This window comes from Botryllus schlosseri, chromosome 12, assembly GCF_051294905.1.
Source record: "Botryllus schlosseri isolate E-star chromosome 12, Bs_hap1, whole genome shotgun sequence".
NCBI lineage: Eukaryota > Metazoa > Chordata > Ascidiacea > Stolidobranchia > Styelidae > Botryllus > Botryllus schlosseri.
The window spans coordinates 14,065,023-14,084,874 of NC_137247.1; the positions used below are offsets into that span (position 1 = coordinate 14,065,023).

The following is a 19,852-nucleotide window of genomic DNA, read 5'->3' on the forward strand; positions in this document are numbered from 1 at the left end:
TCGCTGCTGCGAATGGGGATATTACATTACAGTCATACTAGAGCATCGTTGCTTCATTTTAGCAACTTGATTAGTTGCAATCAGAGGCGTTTTTCATGCTGATTGCCTATAACATATACCGATCGCAAGGGTAGGTTCTGCTCAATTCCGTCGTAGTACACGTACTTGCGAGGAGCGAAGTAGCCTATTGATTGTGATTGCAGTTTCGCACCTGCCGAAAAACAATGCGGAAATTCGTCCCTAGATTGGTTTTCATTCCATGTGTAGGCTAAACAAGATTACGATATAGTACGAAAACACTGCTGAAAGCTGCATACACGACTTCGGGAATTATATTGATCAACATCCTAGCAGATAAATTTTTCAATAGCAATTTGTAAGGTAGGACGGACAAGAACTAATGAAAGTAGTGTCTTCCCGTGGCTTGTATGATGATAAGGAAGTAGCCTACTCTCTCCATGGCGTTTTCAGTTTATTCGACTAGGTCGTAGAATTGAAGAAAGGCGACCTTACACCCATTTTTATTTGAGGATGAGCAGTTTCAATTCTTTGCTACGGAAATGATTCGTTGTGCGGTTTTCGTGGCGAGGAAAAAGTGGATGTTTTTCATGGACATCGATCACTGGGATTAAGTCTTCTGGTGTGAATTCAATTTCAAATGTAGATCAGTAGCTTTGCGGCCATCCAATATTTTGACTGTTTGTGCTAGTGACACTCGTTAGTTCATTGTTTTAACACTGTGTCCTTGTCTAGCGTTACCATACGTCCTCCTAAATGTCCTCCTTTTTGAGATTTTGTTCTCTTTTTTGAGAATTGTGGTTAAATATAGTGCGAAATTCTACTGAGATACAGTAAATCAGCACTGAAGTAACGCTCCGGCGGCTATTTCGGGAGCTGAGCCGGAAAGTTTTCCTTTTTTTTTAGTTAAGCAACTGTAAATGTGAAAAAAAAACTGTATTTTGGGCGTTGAGCGACGAAGTTAACATTTTTTTTAGTCAACCGAGCACGTAGTGTGAAAATTAACCATTTGTTCAAGAATTTCCTCCGGAATTCTAAGCTTGAAAAAGTGCCCTCCTTTCTCAATTCCAACATACGGTAACCCTATCCTTGTCCAACAAAACAATGGCCAAATTGTACATTATCCCCCTTGTCGAGTATTAACAGAGAGGATAGTTGTATCAATCGCAGAATTTCTTTCCGACCATACGATTAGGCCGGCCCAGGTCCACTTGATTTTCAAAAATTCCTGTAGTCACCGCGGGAATCCCCATTTACGATACCGGCAATCCAAATATCACGTGACTGGAGTGCAGAACACTTCCTCATTTTCTAAAATGTATGTATACATTGTATAGGGCGCAACTGGAACAGGGTAATCACCGCATTCAACGTTTGGGTGAGGAGGGTTGGTGTGATTGCATGCAAAGTAATGTCAGTGACATGCAAAATACGGTCAGTCGCAACATGCAAAACAAGGTGAATCGCTATTACATGTATTTAATAAGGGCAGTCACCACTCACCATAATGTTAATGTTGGTGGTCAGCGTGCGTGTGTAGGGTAGGGGTGAGGGTCCTCATGGTTGGGGTTAGCGTATATTGGGCGCTAATTGCCCTAATGAACCGCACCTCGATCGTAAGAAACCCCCTCAACTCTACGGAACCCCACCCAAATTACACGAACCCCAAGTAACCCCACCAGGGACCCTAACCCCGACTCTAAGGACCTTTCATAACACTAACATGATTGTGACTGTCACTATTAAATACATGTAATAGCGATTCACCTTATTTTGCATGTGACTGTCCTTATTCTGCATGTAGCGATTGACCTTATTTTGCATGTGACTGTCCAACTGTCCTTATTCTGCATGTAGCGATTGACCTTATTTTGCATGTGACTGTCCTTATTCTGCATGTAGCGATTGACCTTATTTTGCATGCGACTGTCCTTATTGTGCACGTTAGAACTGCTCATGTTGAAACGTATTAGATTTAGGATCTAGATAAGGAATTTTGATGTTGATATGGAAGCTGTATATTTGATAGTAGGCCTACTAAAGGAAAAAATTAAATATTAAATCGAAAAAAGTTGGATTTGAAGTACAGATCATGTAGGAAGTACTTGTGTTGAAACGTCTTCGGATTTAAGATCTACATCTATAGTTGGATATGAAATCTTGATATGGATATGAAAAAGTTAAATTTGGATTTAAAGTTGCTATAGGGAACATATTTTAAATTTGATTCCATAAAAAAAAATTGATTTCAAATTTGGCTTTATGCACGGACTAATCCAACCCTAAGGAACCTCACCCCTACCCTAAACACGCTAAACCCCAACCATAACATGGTGACTGACCTTATTTTGCATGCAATCACACCAACCCTGTGGGTCTGGGTGGCAGAATTATCACAATCATGATGGACTCTCCATTGTTTTGAAAATAACACTAACCACTAGGCTTGTATATTATACTATAGATGTTTTGCATAGCATATGAGACTAGAGAAAAATAGGGCCGAGTAGGCGAGATAATAAGCTTGTACTTAAGATGGGGGACAGAAATGTTACGATTGTTGGCTTTCCTGTCCACCTAACCACTCTAAAATTGCGTTTATTCGTGGAAACACATGCGGGAAGTGGCAGCGTGGAAAGTGTGACAAGAAATGAGGAAGTTGTAGTCGTTACTTTCAAAGACTGCACAGGTAATTTTAAAAGAAAATTTGTTTCTTAAAACATGAATTTATAGGCCTATTTGTAAATTCAAGTTTATTTAAAAAATCTTTTCTTGCTATTACAGTCAGAGATGGTGATCGTCTCATCGTTTTCTGAATTCGTGACATGATTTCGTCTTTGCAGGTCTAACGAAATTTCGTGATGCCAACGTTTGTCAATATAAAACACACGATCTTAAAGTCACCATAAATCGTTCAGGTATTTACATATTTTTTCGGGTTCATTATATTCAAATTACATCAATATCGCTTTGATTTCATCTATAAATTTAACGATGCACTTACTGGTCTTGAAACTTTCTGGCCAAAAGATATATATTAAAAATATTTTCTGCTTCTCCTTATAGCTTTTTTAAAAAGTAGTTCATTCATCAATTTGAGTTCGTTCATGAGGGTTGGTTCAATTATGTTTTGAACAAAACTGTCCTTATTGTGAACATAATCGAATCAACCCTGTAGAGTTCTTTTTTGAGTAGCACATGCTTGTTGAAGGTAAAAGCTAAGTGAAGTATTGCTTAAATGTTAGGGAGTAAGTTAGCTTCCTAACCGAGCAAAGCGGTAATGCATCGTCCGATACATGCTCATTAGGGCTGTTGAATTGACCGACTTTTTAAAAGTCTTGGTTTTCAGTCAGTTTTCCAGGCCTTATGTGTTGTAGCCGAATGTTGAAGACCGAACATATCAATATTGGATGTTTCGATCTATCAGCGACATTCATTTTGGGCTAAGGTGGTCTTGCTGCCTTTTTTGGCAGCGCATATTGGCCGAAACTTCATATCCTCATGTGTCCCGGCGCAATACTAAGTGATACTAGGAATATATCGTTCTTTCAGAACTGTGAATACAGTTGGATTCATTTCCGTAATGCGTCGAAAAAATATGGGCTGATGCAGGTACCGCCCTGCTATTTACTTCCCTCTACCTTACGCGAGAAGTAGGCTGCCCGCGCTACTTAGAGCTGTCCAGTAGGGGTGTTCAAAATGACTTTTTTTGACAAATTGTACTGGCTACTAGATAAAATTGTTAGGTTATCTAATTAAAGGCTGCACATCAAATTTGGTTCAATTCTAACCAGTAGCCGCATTGCTATAAGAGAAGAAAGTTACTCATTTAATACATCAAAATAAATAAAAAAAAATTCAAAATTTTCTGCTCACCTCATGAAAGTGTTAGGTTGTCTATAGAAACGATGCTCATCAAATTTGGTCAATTCCAACCAGTCAAAGCGGAGTTATTGGATTGGAAAATTTGGTTTTGAATTACAGTATTTACGGTGGCAAATTCTTTAATTATTTATTATAGTTCTGCCCACCGTTAATACTATGTTTTGAAATATCAAATTTTGAATATCAATAACTTTGTTTCTACTGTTTCGCATTGAGTCAAATTCGTTGTGCATCGATTTTTCAGACAATCTAATAATTTCACGGGGTAGCCAGTAAAATTTGAAATTTCTTACTTATTTAATAAATAAATCAAAAACTTTTTCTCTGATAGCAGGTAACCTAACAATTTTATCAAGTATCCAGTACAATTTGAAAGAAAAAGTCATTTTTGAGCACCCCTACTGTCCAGAGAAGCCAATGCGAGACAAATCTTATCATTACATCAAACCAATTTGTGTGTTACAAAGGTCGGCACAATTTCATGATCGAGCCATATTGTCATAAACACTTTTGTGCGTGTCTCGCTTATTGAAATTTTCCGTTCTTTTTTGTTATGTTGCAAGAAATCCAGAAAATATTGCATGTATAATGAAAGATCGCTCTGTTGTGGTTTAAATACATGTTATACGTTGTGGTTTTAATACTTTTATACCCTTTGTGGCCCATGTTTAGGTATCCATACTTTGAGAACCCCTGTACTAGAATGTTGTGTACATCATGTATTTACCAATGTACTCAGTCCTGAATTTGAAAGCGCTTATATTACCAAGCTGTAAGGTTGTGTCCGCAAACATGACTTCAAGTGTGCACTAGATTCTAATTTTGGTTGTAGGTCAAGGAGATATATGAACAGTATTGTGAATCAGTCATATTGCTTTCTGCCGCAGCTTCTGCATCTGAGCCGGATTCAAAACCTCCTCCCACTGCTTCCGCTGAAAGGGATCCTATAAAACCAGTTGATCAGCAAATGCAAGAGATTCTATTCAAGAATATGCATTACTGGAATTCAATGTCAAGTTTTCCTGCGCCAGCGGGAACACGGTATGCTTTCACTGGGTGTATAGGAACTGCGAGACATTTCCGTCACCTGGATCGTTCTCCTTTGAGTGACATTAGGACAATTCATTTGAGTGATGTACGTTCAATTGTTTCTAATTTATATAATTTAAGCAACAAATCATTTTAGGGCAGAATTACAGCTCATTTCAGGCGCAAGTGAGTGCAAGAAGACTACATGTGAAAGAAATCTACCTGGTTGGGACCCCTACCTGACCCCTAATGTACTATAGCTTGGCACAGTTCAAACTAACCTAATCGTATTCTATATCATTGAAATGATTTTTTGATATACTTGACTCTCAATCAAATCCAGTGTCATTGAACGATTGGTCACTCAACTTCTCTTGAACCATTTGTCACTCTAAGCGGCGTTGGCATTTTTTACTCTAATGAACTGTCGCTCAGTTGGTCGACTACCGCTTGAACCAAGTGATTGCAATTTAATGGGGACTTCACGCTTCATTGCAGCTGCGTTCTGGCGCAAGGTATTGATAGCAAAGCTAGTTTCCAGAAGGTCAAGATGCATTTCGAGTCGAGAAAAAGATCAAACGGCGGCCCGGTCGCGTGTCTAGTGAATATGATTGACGGACTGCTTGTGGTTTTCCAAAACGGTTCAGGTGATTGGGTTTTATCTGTCGTAAATCTGTAAACTTACCTTGGTGCCGACCTTTGTCAATGACATCTACATGGTTAAATTCAATTATTTAGGCTATAGTTGGAATTTTTACACTGTTTATGTCAACACTCGCCCTTTTTCTTGATATACATATGCTTGCCTGTTTTTATAGGATTAATTTCATGTCCTCTGATTGCGTTAGCAAGACGAAATTCCAAGTTTCGTTGCGATTTTTAATCTGGTCTTTGAGAATAAGATTTCGTTCAGCAGTTTGGATTCTCTACTCGTAATGTTGCACTGTCAAAAAGAAATTTTGAATTGATATGGGGAAAGTTAATTTTATGAGAGTATTTAGAGATTGAATTATAAGATTCAAGCGTAATATTTCAATGTGTGAAAGAAAGAAGTGATATTGCTTCTGGTTACCAGAATTGTTACCAAGTTGTGTCCCTCATCAATTGATCCACAGTTCACAATCATTTCCAGATTGCGAGAGCTGTTTGACCAAGTTGGACCAATCCCTCGATAGCACTCGAATCAAAGTTTTCCCGAAACTCATTCCTAGTCGCTACGAGAGAACTTTTGTGGTGGAGGTAAGTTGAGATTCAATATCACATTTTTTTTTCAGTTTTGGCCGTTCCTTTTTCTGCAAAAAATTCGAATGAATAGGCTACTATTATAGCCTGGGACAATGATAGCTAGCATATAGCGTTGGACAATGATGGTCAACCAACCAAACCCAGCTGGTGTTCTGCGAACGATCCTCTAGAAATTTATTAATTTGATAATTTGTATGGATTCCCATGTATGAGATACCAAACAAAGTTCATTGCCTAAATGACGTCATATAGCTTATGTTTTATGAAACCAAGTAGCCTATACACTATCTCTAAAGTGGGCGCGAGTCTGTTAATATTTTCACAGGTACTCTTAAACTAATTGAATAGCACAGATGTGATGAGTCTGATACCGGTATTGTTTTATAGTGTTGTGATTTTAAACTATGGCAATAATCTTCAATTTGTACCAAATGCCAATTACCGGTGTGAATGTTTTTTGTGGTAGCCTATAAGCCTCGTATGAGTGTATGACGTCCACTGTCAATTGGATAATTTATATTTACGCCTCATCGTATTTGGTGATAGGATTGTTGCTATACAATGCTCACCCATTCCCTACTAGTTGCTGACAACTACCCATTCAATTGTATATTGAAGTTTTGTGCTCTTCGTTTACGAAACTCAATGGCAAAATATAGATTCAAACGGAGATTTATGGAGATTGTACAATGTGCAATTCTTGTAGAGCCGTGTATCAGCTTTGTGCTTATCCAAACAGTAACGGGCCTGGATATCGCATTGAGAATATCTGAATGCAATATGTTACTGTTTGTATTGGTCATCTTTTGTCAGTTATAGGATTTTGTTCGGTGTTCCTCAAGATTGTTGAAATTCATATAGTCTTCCGTGGCTCCAAAAAGTTTTGAAAAACATAGAGTAGTATCCACAACTATTCAATTTCTCACAAGATCTATTGGAATTTATTCCAGTTTTCGTGTTGATTTTGCCAAGCATCTGTAAATTCGTGTTTTCAGGGCGTAGGTGACCAGACTAATTTGGAGACGTTGGAGATGTTTTTGGAAAGCTGTTCCAGCAACGAGTCCACTCCTTCTCAATGCGAAAAGCTGGATTTCGCCGGGATGTATCTTGTATCGTATGGCAATGATGTTGGTGAGTGCCAACGTTCTTCATGTTAATTGTTATTTGATATGCTCAAAACATCGGTGATATTTGAACATAACATTGTCATTTTACTGTGTTACATTTGGAATGTATGGCTTGGCCGTAACATATGCATCAGTTTTGCTAGATTATACTGTCAAAATTGAGTCAACTTACATTGTTCTCTTCTGTGCATTTCAAAGGTGAATATCGATTGGTTTTATATACCTTGCTGTTCATAAGGAATAATAGTAACAATCATAAACAGACCAGCTTGCTAACTTCAGTCACAATCAAGTCAAATGATCCTTTATTCGAAGCATTTTCCTATGTAATGGCAAGTTGTCAATGGATCTCCATGTCTACCAAACAATCATTGGTATCGAATAAATACCTGGTGTGGATTTGCCCAAAGTATCAAGCTAACATAACTAACATTGTACTTTATGATAGGCCTACCTTTCCATTATGTAAACAGTTAATGATTGAAAGTGCCGTTCAATCAGAACTGTGACAATATTGAGATTGAATATGAGTGCTTGAGTTTCATCACTGTCCGTTTTAAATGTCTCTTATACGACATGAAAACTTGAATTCACTAAATTATTGCCGTGATTTTCAAAACGAATTACATACTTAAATATATTTGTGCATTGCATTTTCGATTTTACTTTCAGAGTTGTCTGAAGTACCGTTCATCAAGCAGAACATGGTCTCCAACCCTTTGGAAGGGCATCAGCTGCAGGTACCAAATATCAAGTGTTTGACAGTTTCTCGCATCAATCAGGGAAATGCCTCGTGAAAATTTTGAGCTGCTGCTTCTAACCTGAAGGAAATGTTAAGCAATCGGAGGAAGTTTAATAATAGGAATGAATTGTTGCTCAGTTCATCATACAGTCATCTGCAAGATATTGGTTTCCTGAATTGGTGATAGCCGTGCAATTGAAGCTGTGTTGTATGAAATTATGAAGCGTAACTGGCTTGTGTTTATTATCACAATCATCAAACTGAATTGGTGGCACGGCGTGTTGATAATGTGTCATTGCAAACCAGGATATACCATGTCCATTGGCAGCCTTGTATCTATTTCTATGAAATTTTTCTGCTACATGTTAACTGACAGCATAGCTTCAATACATTCAAAGTTCCAATTATTGATTTGATCAAGCTTTTCCTCGGACAACCATCAGGAGCTGGCATTAGTGGACACGCAAAATCTGATTATATTTTTCCTGAAATACACTTGGAGGGAAATAAGACTATGTAGGAATAGGATCATATTGTTTGTCAGTTTTTCTTACCTCAGGCTTTCATTTAGATTTTGTCGAAATGCAAAATAATTTGAGATTACAATTATAATTCCAGTTCACTTCAAGTGTATTGGGACACCTTTGCACACAAAAACTGTAAACCAATTTGGTATGAGAGAACAAAGAAAAATCGTGCGAAGAAGATTTTGGAATTCAATATATACATAGCAATTGAACCTTTCCTAGTCCATGCTTTGTACAACTTGGCACGCGACCGAAACATGTTCCAATGTTCCATATACAATTTGACATCCATCACATTAATGGTAGTATTTGGACCTGGCAGTGCCTAGAAAATTTTTGTACCAGTATCGTAATTTGAAAATATGTTTTTCCCGTGCCTCGACATGTAATGCATTCCTAATTTACTAGGTTAAAATTTTTAGTTGACGTTTTAAATTGGACCCTTGTGCCTTGTCAGTGTTGTACCGAAATCGTGTCGCCAGTAAAACTTGAAAAATTTCATTTTGCAGGCAAGATTACTGCTGAAGACCGACTGTCTAAAGCTAAGCAATGTCGGCAATGCGATCACCAACGATCAAATCAAATTGACGTTGGAAAGCAAAAAGCGCTCGGACGGCGGACCGGTAACGAGGGTGGAACGGACGGAGCATCAAAATGTGCTGGTGTACTTTGCTCTCATAGCAGGTATGGTTTGTATGATGTGTATTTGGGAATTTGCGAGGCGAACGGCGGCAGTTCTCGACCTGGCATTTAGTCGCTATCCGCCTGCATTTTTCGTGTGTATATAATATTCATGCATAATATAATGTGTATTTGCATGTTATTTATTCTAGATGCAGAGAGGGTCTACGAAAAAGCCAAACAATCGAACGGAGAGATAATCGTCAATCAACACCCAATCCGAGTTCGGCTTTACTATCATTGCCTCGCCAAGGATCACGAGAGTGTAATCAGGGAAACTCAACTGCAGAAGTCGAGTGATGGTACGGCATTCTTCCATCCGTGCTATCCTTCTTAGTTTTTGTTATGATTAGGCAGGGTTGAAATCACGTCACAAGGTCCCGAGTCACAAGTCAATTCTACTTTTATAGTTTTGACTCGAGTCAAGTCGAGTCATTTTCTCCTCATCGACTCAGACTTTTATAGTTTGCGACTCGAGTTCGAGTGCGAGTCATTATGTTCGCTGTTCGTTTTCGAGTTTAACCCGGTACAACTTACTTTTTACAACTCTATTTGGGTGATATAGAATATCTCGCATTGATGCCCTATTCCAAATTTCCTGAATTTACACAGTTTCTGGCCCTGTTTTCCGAGTATACGGACTGATAGACCAAATACCAATAATAAGGTGACTTTACTATTCTTTGAAGTTACAATGAAATGTTCGTTTTGGCCGTCCTAGTCTCGAGTCATATGACTTGGTATGACTCGAGTACAAGTCGAGTCAATACAAAAATTGAGTCGAGTGGAGTCATTTTCCATATTTTAGAAAAAGACTCGAGTCAAGTCAAGTCGCCAAAATATCGCGACTCGAGTCATAACAACCCTGTGATTAGGGCTGGGCATAGCATTTAGAGTACTTGAATCCAAATCAACTATCAATTTCCAGGATCTGAGCTCACAAATCACCATTAGACCATCAACCATCACTTACGCTACAAAAATGTTGGTTACTGTTGTTACTGGCATGGTACTGATGTATGAAGATCAGCCTATCATTAATTCGTGTCTTTTTCATAGATCATGTTGAAATTCGCGTCTTTCTATAGGTGCGCCTCAAAATGAAAGCAAACCTCTGGAGCCGTTTCAACTCAAGCCAGATTGCAGCCAGAAGCTTTTGAAGTTCATCAACGATTCGGAAAAGCAGCAAAAGCTAATCAAAGGATACTTCAAACGATTCGCTACTATCGATTTCAACTTTCTCAAAGACGAAAGCGTTTACGTTCTGAATTTCGTCTCTCGGAAGGTCTCATTGGTGAAGGATATTTCCAATTCCTCTTACTTTGCCATCGTCAATTGTCTATCACCAATTCATCTCGATGTCCCTTCACAGCAATATCTCATTTATTGTGCTTTATCGCTTTCTCAGTAAACTTGGTACCATACTGTACTACTTTCTTGTATATTACAATTGAAATATATATGTGAGGCAGTGCTTTTCAACCTTCAAAAATCAGTAACGCAAACTGTAATTACAATAAATGGCATGTAACTTAAATGGAAATGTTGGCAGTTTCAATTTCAAGCCTAGTTGATATTTTGTGTGTTTTACATGTATCTATTGAACTTTCTGCATGGCGAAGTCCTATTAGAAAACACTAACTTGATTTTGATTGGTTTATTGTGAAAGAACTGCGACTTTACTATTTGCTAGGGGTTCTCAGCCCTTTCTTGACCGTGGCCCATTTTCTGGTTTGAAAATGTGCTGTGGCCCACCTCTTATCTTGGAGGAATAATCCTGTTCAATGCGTGGTAATCAACGGCCCCGATATGCCTATTTCTCCCAAATATGCGTATTTTGCTCTTAATTTACTCTCAGCCCATGAAATCGCGCGGAAATTTTCATGTCTAATAAATATCCGCTAACAAACGAACAACGAAATAATCTTGGGCCCCATCGAGCTCCCGCAATTGGGGGTTTGTGTGCAGCAGTTACGGCCCTGGTAGATCATAGGCTAAAACTCTGTGTATATTATGATCGTCCGCTGCTCCATTCGCATCGCGAAACACGATGAGCAAATCCACGCATCCGCTGTATCATTGGGATTTGAGTTTCACTATTGTGGGGAATAATTCTGGGTCAGCTACAAATAATTCATTGATGAATGAGGTACTACAGAGAAGCGGAGAAAAATTTATTTAATATGCATGCTGCACCATGCACGTCGTATGTCTTGTAACAAACCAACTGAAGTTGCGATGTCAAAATATTCACTCCAATGATACAATCAATTCATGAGACTCTCGCATTACGTACAATGATTTCCAGGGCGGACATTTTAAACCGACTCCAGAGATTAATGCGCTCCGCTAAATCCTCATAATCCATAACGATTCGTTGCAGTGGTGCAGCATACCTCCACCAGAAGTTGCCAATAATTTGCAATTATGGCTATTTTTATCTTACAATAATACGATGACTTGCCTATTACAGTAAATCTATACTTCAATTACACTTCATTCCGAGTTTATTGCACGCCCCTTTCAACGGCACACGACATATGACCCTGCCGGAATACTTGGTTACTTCAGGATTACCTTCCAATTATTATATACTCGAAATTATTTTGGTTGCTGTTAGCCGTAGGTTGTCATAGCCAGTGGAAAATGCCGCCGTTTCTCCCTCCCGTTTTCGACTTGAACATGCTGACTCCATACGTGCCACTACGTCTCATCAGAGTCGGATGAAAAGCTTTACGTAGCCTACGTATAATTAGATAATATTAATATATTTTTAGCGATTAACATAACAAATATAACTAAACTTACATTATCCTGAAATTTTCTAAATAGCTCTGTGACCCACCTCAAATGCTCCTGTGGCCCACCAGTGGGCCATCGCCCACCCTTTGAGAACCCATGTGCTATCCTCTATTATGCTGCGTTATGTCGCTAAATTGTGCTGTTAAACGAGTAGTAGGCTACTCTTGACCAGTTTGTTACGTCACTAGCAGCATTGTGACATACATTAAAGGGGCACTGCGCTCTAAAAATGATGTGGTCTCAAATTGAAGGTAAAAACGAACAGAATCTTTTGGCCGCGGTTATTTCCTTCAGAACGCCACCGTAATTGAGCTGCAATTTATTGAAATTTCTACAAGACCAGCTGCCGCGGCTGCTTAACCCGTTACATGGCACGATATCTTCACCGTCGCACTTGCTCGATGCGATTAGGCAGTCACACAGAGAACGAATTTTAGATAGTTGTCAGCTGATGTTATGAAGGAAATGTGTCTAAGTTTCGTTCTCTGCGTGACTGCCTTATCGCGTCGAGCAAGTGCGACGATGAAGACATCGTGCCATGTAACGGGTTAAGCAGCCACGGCAGCTGGTCTTGTAGAAATTTCAATAAATTGCAGCTCCATTACGATGGCGTTCTGAAGGAAATAACCGCGGCCAAAAGATTTTGTTCGTTTTTACCTTCAATTTGAGACCACATCATTTTTAGAGCGCAGTGCCCCTTCAAGTCCAAAGTAGTCCTCAGGCTGAGAATCACTGGTGTAGTGCGTGCATTTAACACACGCAAATTCTGATTGTATTCAACAAAATTCTCTTGATGCAAACATTTCACTGCTTACACAGGAACGTCCGACCATGACGCAAGAAGTTTTTGAGAACAAATGCACGAAAAATTTCGAAGATCTTGTCAAGAATAATTACGCTGTTGAGCGGCGAACTTTCGATCCATCCAAGCTTGCCCGGGCGAGGTCTGTCGGGAAATGCAAGCTGAATTGTATCGAAGAATCGTATTCTAACGATCAGAGCAAAGACTACGACGTCTGGTATTGAATGCCTTACATTTTTTGTTCGCTTGTCCGTGTCACGAAGTTTGAATGTTTTATCGTTGCTCTCAATAGGAATAAGTGACTTAGTTAAAAGACATATCATCAGAGCCGTTCCAGGCAATACAGGTCTATAAATTGTATTTGTAAATGGCTCACTTGCATTTTGGTTGAAAATCTCAATTTGCACTTGTTAATGTGGTACCACGACTCCTGAAATTGAAACTATCAAACCAGCTCGACTTGTGACCATGACAGTTTGAATGACTGTCTGCCGGATATATTTGAATCCAAATACAATACATTCTGCAGCGGAGCGATCCTTAGGGGCTCCCGCAGATATTCTTATCAACTGCATTGATGGAGTATGTTTTGAGCTATACTAAGATAGAAAGTGCTTCTTTTGTCATAAATGACTCGGAATCAAAGTAAAATGGTCACATGCCCGGTAGCTTGAAAGAAGTTGTAACATCATCAGAATGAATAACAGTAATAAACCAATGAACGAAATAATTAAATAGAGGTTAAATAAATATGGTGTGTTGTTAAATTACCAATGAATAAACAAGTTGACATGTTATGAAAATGCAGCATTGCAATATTTATACTGACTGGAAATACAAGATAAACAGTACTAAACTTAATTGCAACAGAAGTAAATGGGATTGAAATGGGTGCAGGCCAAAAACTATAATCCTGTCCAGCCAATACTAAGTCTGATTCTATTTATGTGAAGTCTACGATGCTGGCATTTACTTGCCACACCATATCATTGGAAGTTATGTTGACGACGCTGAATATGGTGTTAAATAATGTATGAACTCTAATGTCCATACCAATCTCAACTCTTTGTGGTGAATTGGGATTGCACACGCTTTGTATTTCAGCTGGGAACCGGGACAGCCGGAGGTGGAAGTAATCGGCCTGAAGCAGCCGGTAGAAAAAGCCGTGAAGGAAATTGAAACCGCTGTCGACAACGACATCGTAACAGAAGAATTTCCATCAGGCGTCTTCAAGTCCGTGAACGGTGTTTGTGATTCAGATAATACTCCTTGTTTATCCATTTTCATTCCTGTCGGAGTTCCGGGGCCCAAACTTTTGACTTGCAGCTGTTTACGTTAAGAGTTGATCTTCGATCTGGCAATATAATAATTGTGTTATTAAGTGTAAGATAATAGACTTCTCGTTTAGGTACACACGTCAATGAGTTTCGTTAGAGTATGTCATTTGCTTTAGGCAGAAAGGCTTGATTTGCTGCGAAAAGTGGAAGGGGTTTATCAGGATAATTTTGTCAAGGCTAGTGAACTGATTCTAGAAGATGGTACGTTTTATGGTAGTCTCGAGTATACTGCATACATTTCCTTGAAATTCACAAGCTCAGAGCCATACAATGTATCAAATACCATGCTTGCCTTATTATATTACGTATTGATGTTGACAGTCAGCACACAAGGCGAATGCCGCATACAAGTTTCCACATCCCGCATCAAACTGCTTCACCAAGCTAATTGTGTCTTCTTAGAACTATGCATGAAGATATTTTGCTATTTCGGTTATCGATTTTTTCCGCAGTCCAATTCGAAGCCAATTTTGAAACGCTTTTCCAACTACATGAATTTCTATTTACTACTAATACTTTTCTTTCGTTCTCTATTGCTTGAAGTGGTAATAGTCATTTTTCTGAAACTTTCTAATTATGAGTTATTTCGCTGCCCTGCACCACTCCTAAAAAATGACGTGCTTTGACCATGCTCGATTCTATCTTTCAGAATTATTCTGTATTGTGGAGTTTTGGAGGACATAAAGAAGAGCCACCCACACCTTGAAATATCGAAAGATGAGAACAATCGTATTGTTACCTTTAGTGGGCCTGTTATGGAAATCATGGCAGCCAAGGCTGAGGCGTATGCGGCGTCTTCGGTACGTGCTCACAAATTGTCTAGTCGCGAATTCAGTGAAAACATCTATTACTTTCCAGAAATTGGAGAGAAAGAAGGTGACGGGCATTGATGAGTCTATTTTTGCGTTACTGGCCGAAAAGATCAAGAAGTCGGATGTCATCAGTGAAAAATTACAAGCTATTCTGCATTCCGCTGACGTTAAGGGTCTGTAACTAGGAGTATTTACTATAGGTTGTATATTGAAAAATGTTTTTGTGCTTATAGCAGTCGTGATGAACTTCTGTTAGTAATTGAGTACCTTGTGCTACTTGAGAATTATTTTATGCTGCGGACTGCATCAGTTTTTGTAGTGTGTATGTGCAATGTACAATGTAAAATTTGTTCATGTACTTGCCTCCTAGGCAGGGTGACCTTTCGGCAGTTTTAAACACCAAGATGGTAATATCTGACAGTATTTTCCACGAAATATGATACGTCCATACTGAATTTGGCCTCGATAGGGTACGCCCGATAAAGATCTGCGTGTTGGATAAATTATGCTGCAACGAATGTAATCTCGAGATCAATATCCAAGTTTAGTACTGTCACAAACCTTATACTGGTATGTAGTTCAAAATGCCTGAATTCTGAACAGCTACAATCGAATTTGACGAAGACCGACCGTTTGTCCATGCCAAATCAACCGAGGATTACGAAAGAGCAGTACAGGCCGTGAATCGAAATATCATCGTCAAGGTGACAAAACTGGACGACGCAAAATCAGAGGCGCTGAAACTGCCGGAGTGGAACGATTTCCAAAGCACATTACAAAACACGGATCAGTTCGGCATCCATGTTAAGGTCAGATATTATCTGTCGGAATGCTCTGTTGCAATACTTCAGTATATAACCCATTTTTTTCTATGACACATTGACGTTGAGCCAGGAATGCGACTTATATGTGATTAATAATATATTTAATAACATTTATAATAAATCAATATAAATAATTGGGGAACAATGAAACACTTTCATCCCTCCATGTTCAATGTGTTCACCTAAGATAGTATATTGTTTTGTACATGTAATATACTACCGTAATTGCTATGGATTGGCAACGGCTTACAGCAGTGATTCTCAGCCGCGGCTCCAAGATTGCCTTCTTGCAGCACTGATTGGCCTCTGAATATGCCGCAAAAATATAATAGACGACAGTTGTTGTTTGCTTCTATGAATACTGTGATAGTCAATTTCTGTATATGAATGCTAGAATAAAGGATATTAGTTTTGTCTGAAGCCGTCTAAGCCCGCTTTTGAAAACCGGGAAAGAGAATTTATGCAGCAAGCGTCAAACACATGAGGACAAGGATATATCTTGAGTTCTACTGGTCTCAGAACTTTATATATCGTTGCCGTGAAGAGTAAATTTTGACACAATTTCGCTAACATCAATTTAATGGCTCATAGTCAAGTATAAGTTGCAATGAGTCCGATATTACTCAGCGTATAATCCCCCGCGAACTTGTGCATTATGTGATGGAATGTATGAAGAGATATCACATAACGACATATGATTTTTCAGTTTATTTCAATGTATAGCACCCGCCAATCTGCGTCTAACAGTGCTAAAATAACCGATATGGATTGTATAGAAGTCTATGTGCAATTTGTGCATGCTTTTGAATTAGCTGGGACGTGAGATCCAGAGGTAGGCTAGCTACCTTTAAATTTTCGTAAATAAAAATAAATCCTCGAGTGTGTTCATGCGGCGCCATACGTACTCCGAAGTTTGACTAAGAGCCATTCTGTATTTCAATACAAATATAAAATGTATATATTCAGTTACAGGGGCTATCTCATGTGGTTTTATAAAAATTATACTTATTAAAGCAATGCAAACTTGTCTCCAAACCTACTGTTCAAAATCCAAAGTGCAGACATAGTATTCTTGCCTGAAAACTATGCAACAAGTAGAAGTTGAAGCTGTCTAAAACATAACGACTGAAGTTAGCAGAGCAGGTAGGCAAAACCTACTTGAGTACTCCACTTACTTATATTTGCTCCATTACTGACTACCTCTGCTTTTAGGACAAGGAAGAAATCGCCATTGTCGGCTTCAAAACAGAGGTAGAAGACGTGAGACGGAAAATCGAAGAGTATTTGCACGAGAACGGCACTCAGACGTTCTTCTTGGGCACTGTCTACGGAAAAGCCAAGTTCATCATCGAGCAATGTCAAGAGTTTTCTGGCTACGCGTGCAGAATCAAGAAAATTACGTGCCAGATGACACCCGACAAAGGCGGAGGCATTTACTTGAAAGGAAAGCGATCCGACCTACACAAAGGTAGATTACTTCACAATCTTTTCTCTGAAATCCAACCACGATTGGTGGCAAAACAGTGAACAAGGATGTAATTTAGGTATCTTAAAACATTGTGTAGAGAAAACAATTGTTTTTCAACCTCGCGATAGAAGTATTAGCTGCTTTTATTTGAAACAGTGCAGGGTTGGGCAAAATCGAGTTCCACCTGGGTGACTCGATTGTATTGATTGTAGATTAGTTTTCTGACACCCTACTGCCATGTTGTGATGTGACGATAATGATCAGCTGGGCTCGTAACTGTAATAATGACTTTCAAAGTTATAGAATATGAATTCTTTATATCTTGATATCATAACGCTTTTTCACCATTGTAAGGCTAGGAATGCTGTTTCGTGAATATTCGTAGCATCGTGTAAAATGTTTTTCGATACAGGGGTACAAGTAGCCGAGGTTTCAAGACTCTAGCGGTGGTAATAATGTATTGAAACTATAATTTTTGTTGGTTTAATATTGCTGATCATGTAATGGCACTACTTGAGAATATATACTCTTACTATTTGACTTGGGTTTTAGTACTCGAATTGTGTTGTCTCAAACCTCTTCATGAGTTGCGTACACATATCTTTATTTCAACTGTGATTTGGTGAATTTCGATATGTGTATTTATCGATATTTGATTTTTTTCGCGTACTCCCAAAATTTTGACACGTCGCCGTCATTTCAGCACACCAGCAGCTCGTGCTTGTCGAGAAGAATGTTATAGAATTTCCGCTGGCCCTGACCAATCCCGGGATAGAAGAATTTTACAGTTCTGAAGACGGCAAAACTTACCTTTTGGGTATACAACGGGCGCACGAGTGTGTCGTACTGATCGGTTCTCCGGAATCCGAAGAATGGAGGGAAGCACAGGAAACGATTCCAAAGGCATTGCCCAGAACCTCTCTACAGTCCAACAATGTAAGCTGCTCATTTTATGCACTTTTGCATATGAATCAATATTACGCGGATCTGCAAGCAAAAATCTACCATATTACACATCTAATGCATTGCTATAGAGTACATCGTATCCATATATGTGCCCAGTCACTGAATAGTAAATGGATTGTAAACTATATGTGGCCAGCTACCAAGATCTCAATTTCCTTCATGTCATCAACTCTTGGCTAGCTACTAATTAATGTATTTTGAGTGTGATTTGAAGAGCTGTTTGCGGTACAAGCATGCAATGCCTCGAAAGAATCTAAGCGGTAAACGCGTTCACATGAAGTAATCAGAGTATCATCCATCAATTCCAGGACTCGCAACGTACGCAAGGTAGATGCCTGTCGGAAGTTACTCTCGCTGGAATGGATGTAAAACTCAGCGTGTGGAAGACCAATATCACGGAACACAAATGTGACGTCATCGTAAATGCCTCAAATGAGGAACTGATGCTGCTACCGTCTGGAATATCTGGAGCTATCAAGAAATTTGGTAAGTACACCAATAAAGTTCATGACCATTTTCAGCTATCCAACAACTCAATTCATTGAATTCGTCGCAGTTATTTTTCAACTCAGATACTGACATTTAGAATTATGCTCTGCATTTAAAATTGACAAAAATCACATGTAACAGTTTTGAAAGTATGTTTTTATTGACGATTACCTTGTTTATGTGAGTCGAGTGGCGAGGAAGAAACCATACCTTATTATCTGATAATGTGAAATCACGTCTCTTCGAAAATTCTGTTGTGTCGTTCCAGATGATACGAACCTCGGCAGAATTCAAGACGAAATGAAAGCCATTATTGGAAGGAACTACGGCAGGGTTGATCCTGGAAGCTCTTATATGACCAGCGCTGGGAATCTTCCGAATTGCAAAAAGATCGTTCATGCAGTTGGACCGAGGTTTGACATCTTTTCATTACAAATTCTTAACCATGGTTTGCTGATAGCATCGGTGCATGGACTAACCTACCTCGTGCGTACATTATGATCTTGTATTTGATATTTATATTGTGACATTCAACATAAATGAAACTTATGTACCGTGTCCGTGTGGCAGTCGAATGACTTCCAACCAATGGTATGTGATGAAAATTGTATTCAGTCACTTCAGCATTAGTATTTCGAATGGTTAATGCCAATAGGTTACACCTTGGCTTTCGGAGCATTAGAATCAGCTGGAAAGTTGAAGCCGTCCTTGTCCTATCTTATTTGCAAAGTAAATTTCGGCCAAGCTTACCAAATACGAGCAAACCAAACACTCATTCTGGTGATTGCGGAGAGGTTTGATGACGAAAAGGCAATCGAAAATATATCTATAGATGTGCTTTGTATTAGCAAGCTGGAAAATTTCAACTTTAGTGAAATTAATCAGCTTTTGAAATACCGTACCGTGGGAACGCGAACATGAACCTTGTGACGTCACGTGACGTCATATTGCTAAGTCCAACACTTCATTTTAGTGAAGTGATAGCCTATATTAATGTACACGTGCCTTGCGACGACTCAGGCCACATGATGCCACAATGCTGAAGTACATATTGGCGTTTTGATCGTCGCCAAATGTATCAACTAGGGCTAAGAAATG

At 39.0% G+C, this 19,852-nt stretch overlaps 1 protein-coding gene across 2 annotated transcripts in view; it reads left to right on the top strand.

The window, feature by feature from the left end:
* The first annotated feature begins 1,350 nt into the window (after positions 1 to 1,350).
* LOC145452793 (protein mono-ADP-ribosyltransferase PARP14-like) overlaps positions 1,351 to 19,852 on the top strand; it is a 36,855-nt gene continuing 18,353 nt past the window's right edge. Inside the window, exons 1-19 of one of the 2 annotated variants that reach the window (XM_080330935.1) lie at positions 1,351 to 2,707; positions 2,862 to 2,936; positions 4,791 to 4,944; positions 5,431 to 5,579; positions 6,065 to 6,171; positions 7,173 to 7,308; positions 7,977 to 8,044; positions 9,083 to 9,257; positions 9,407 to 9,556; positions 10,343 to 10,548; positions 12,876 to 13,075; positions 13,963 to 14,091; positions 14,845 to 14,995; positions 15,054 to 15,180; positions 15,611 to 15,816; positions 17,044 to 17,299; positions 18,003 to 18,235; positions 18,574 to 18,751; positions 19,023 to 19,167. In XM_080330935.1, the coding sequence (XP_080187061.1) occupies positions 2,554 to 2,707; positions 2,862 to 2,936; positions 4,791 to 4,944; positions 5,431 to 5,579; positions 6,065 to 6,171; positions 7,173 to 7,308; positions 7,977 to 8,044; positions 9,083 to 9,257; positions 9,407 to 9,556; positions 10,343 to 10,548; positions 12,876 to 13,075; positions 13,963 to 14,091; positions 14,845 to 14,995; positions 15,054 to 15,180; positions 15,611 to 15,816; positions 17,044 to 17,299; positions 18,003 to 18,235; positions 18,574 to 18,751; positions 19,023 to 19,167 (2,999 nt within the window). In that variant the 5' untranslated portion in view covers positions 1,351 to 2,553. The remainder of the gene's footprint in view (positions 2,708 to 2,861; positions 2,937 to 4,790; positions 4,945 to 5,430; positions 5,580 to 6,064; positions 6,172 to 7,172; positions 7,309 to 7,976; positions 8,045 to 9,082; positions 9,258 to 9,406; positions 9,557 to 10,342; positions 10,549 to 12,875; positions 13,076 to 13,962; positions 14,092 to 14,844; positions 14,996 to 15,053; positions 15,181 to 15,610; positions 15,817 to 17,043; positions 17,300 to 18,002; positions 18,236 to 18,573; positions 18,752 to 19,022; positions 19,168 to 19,852) is intronic. The other variant, XM_080330936.1, reaches the window with a different exon arrangement.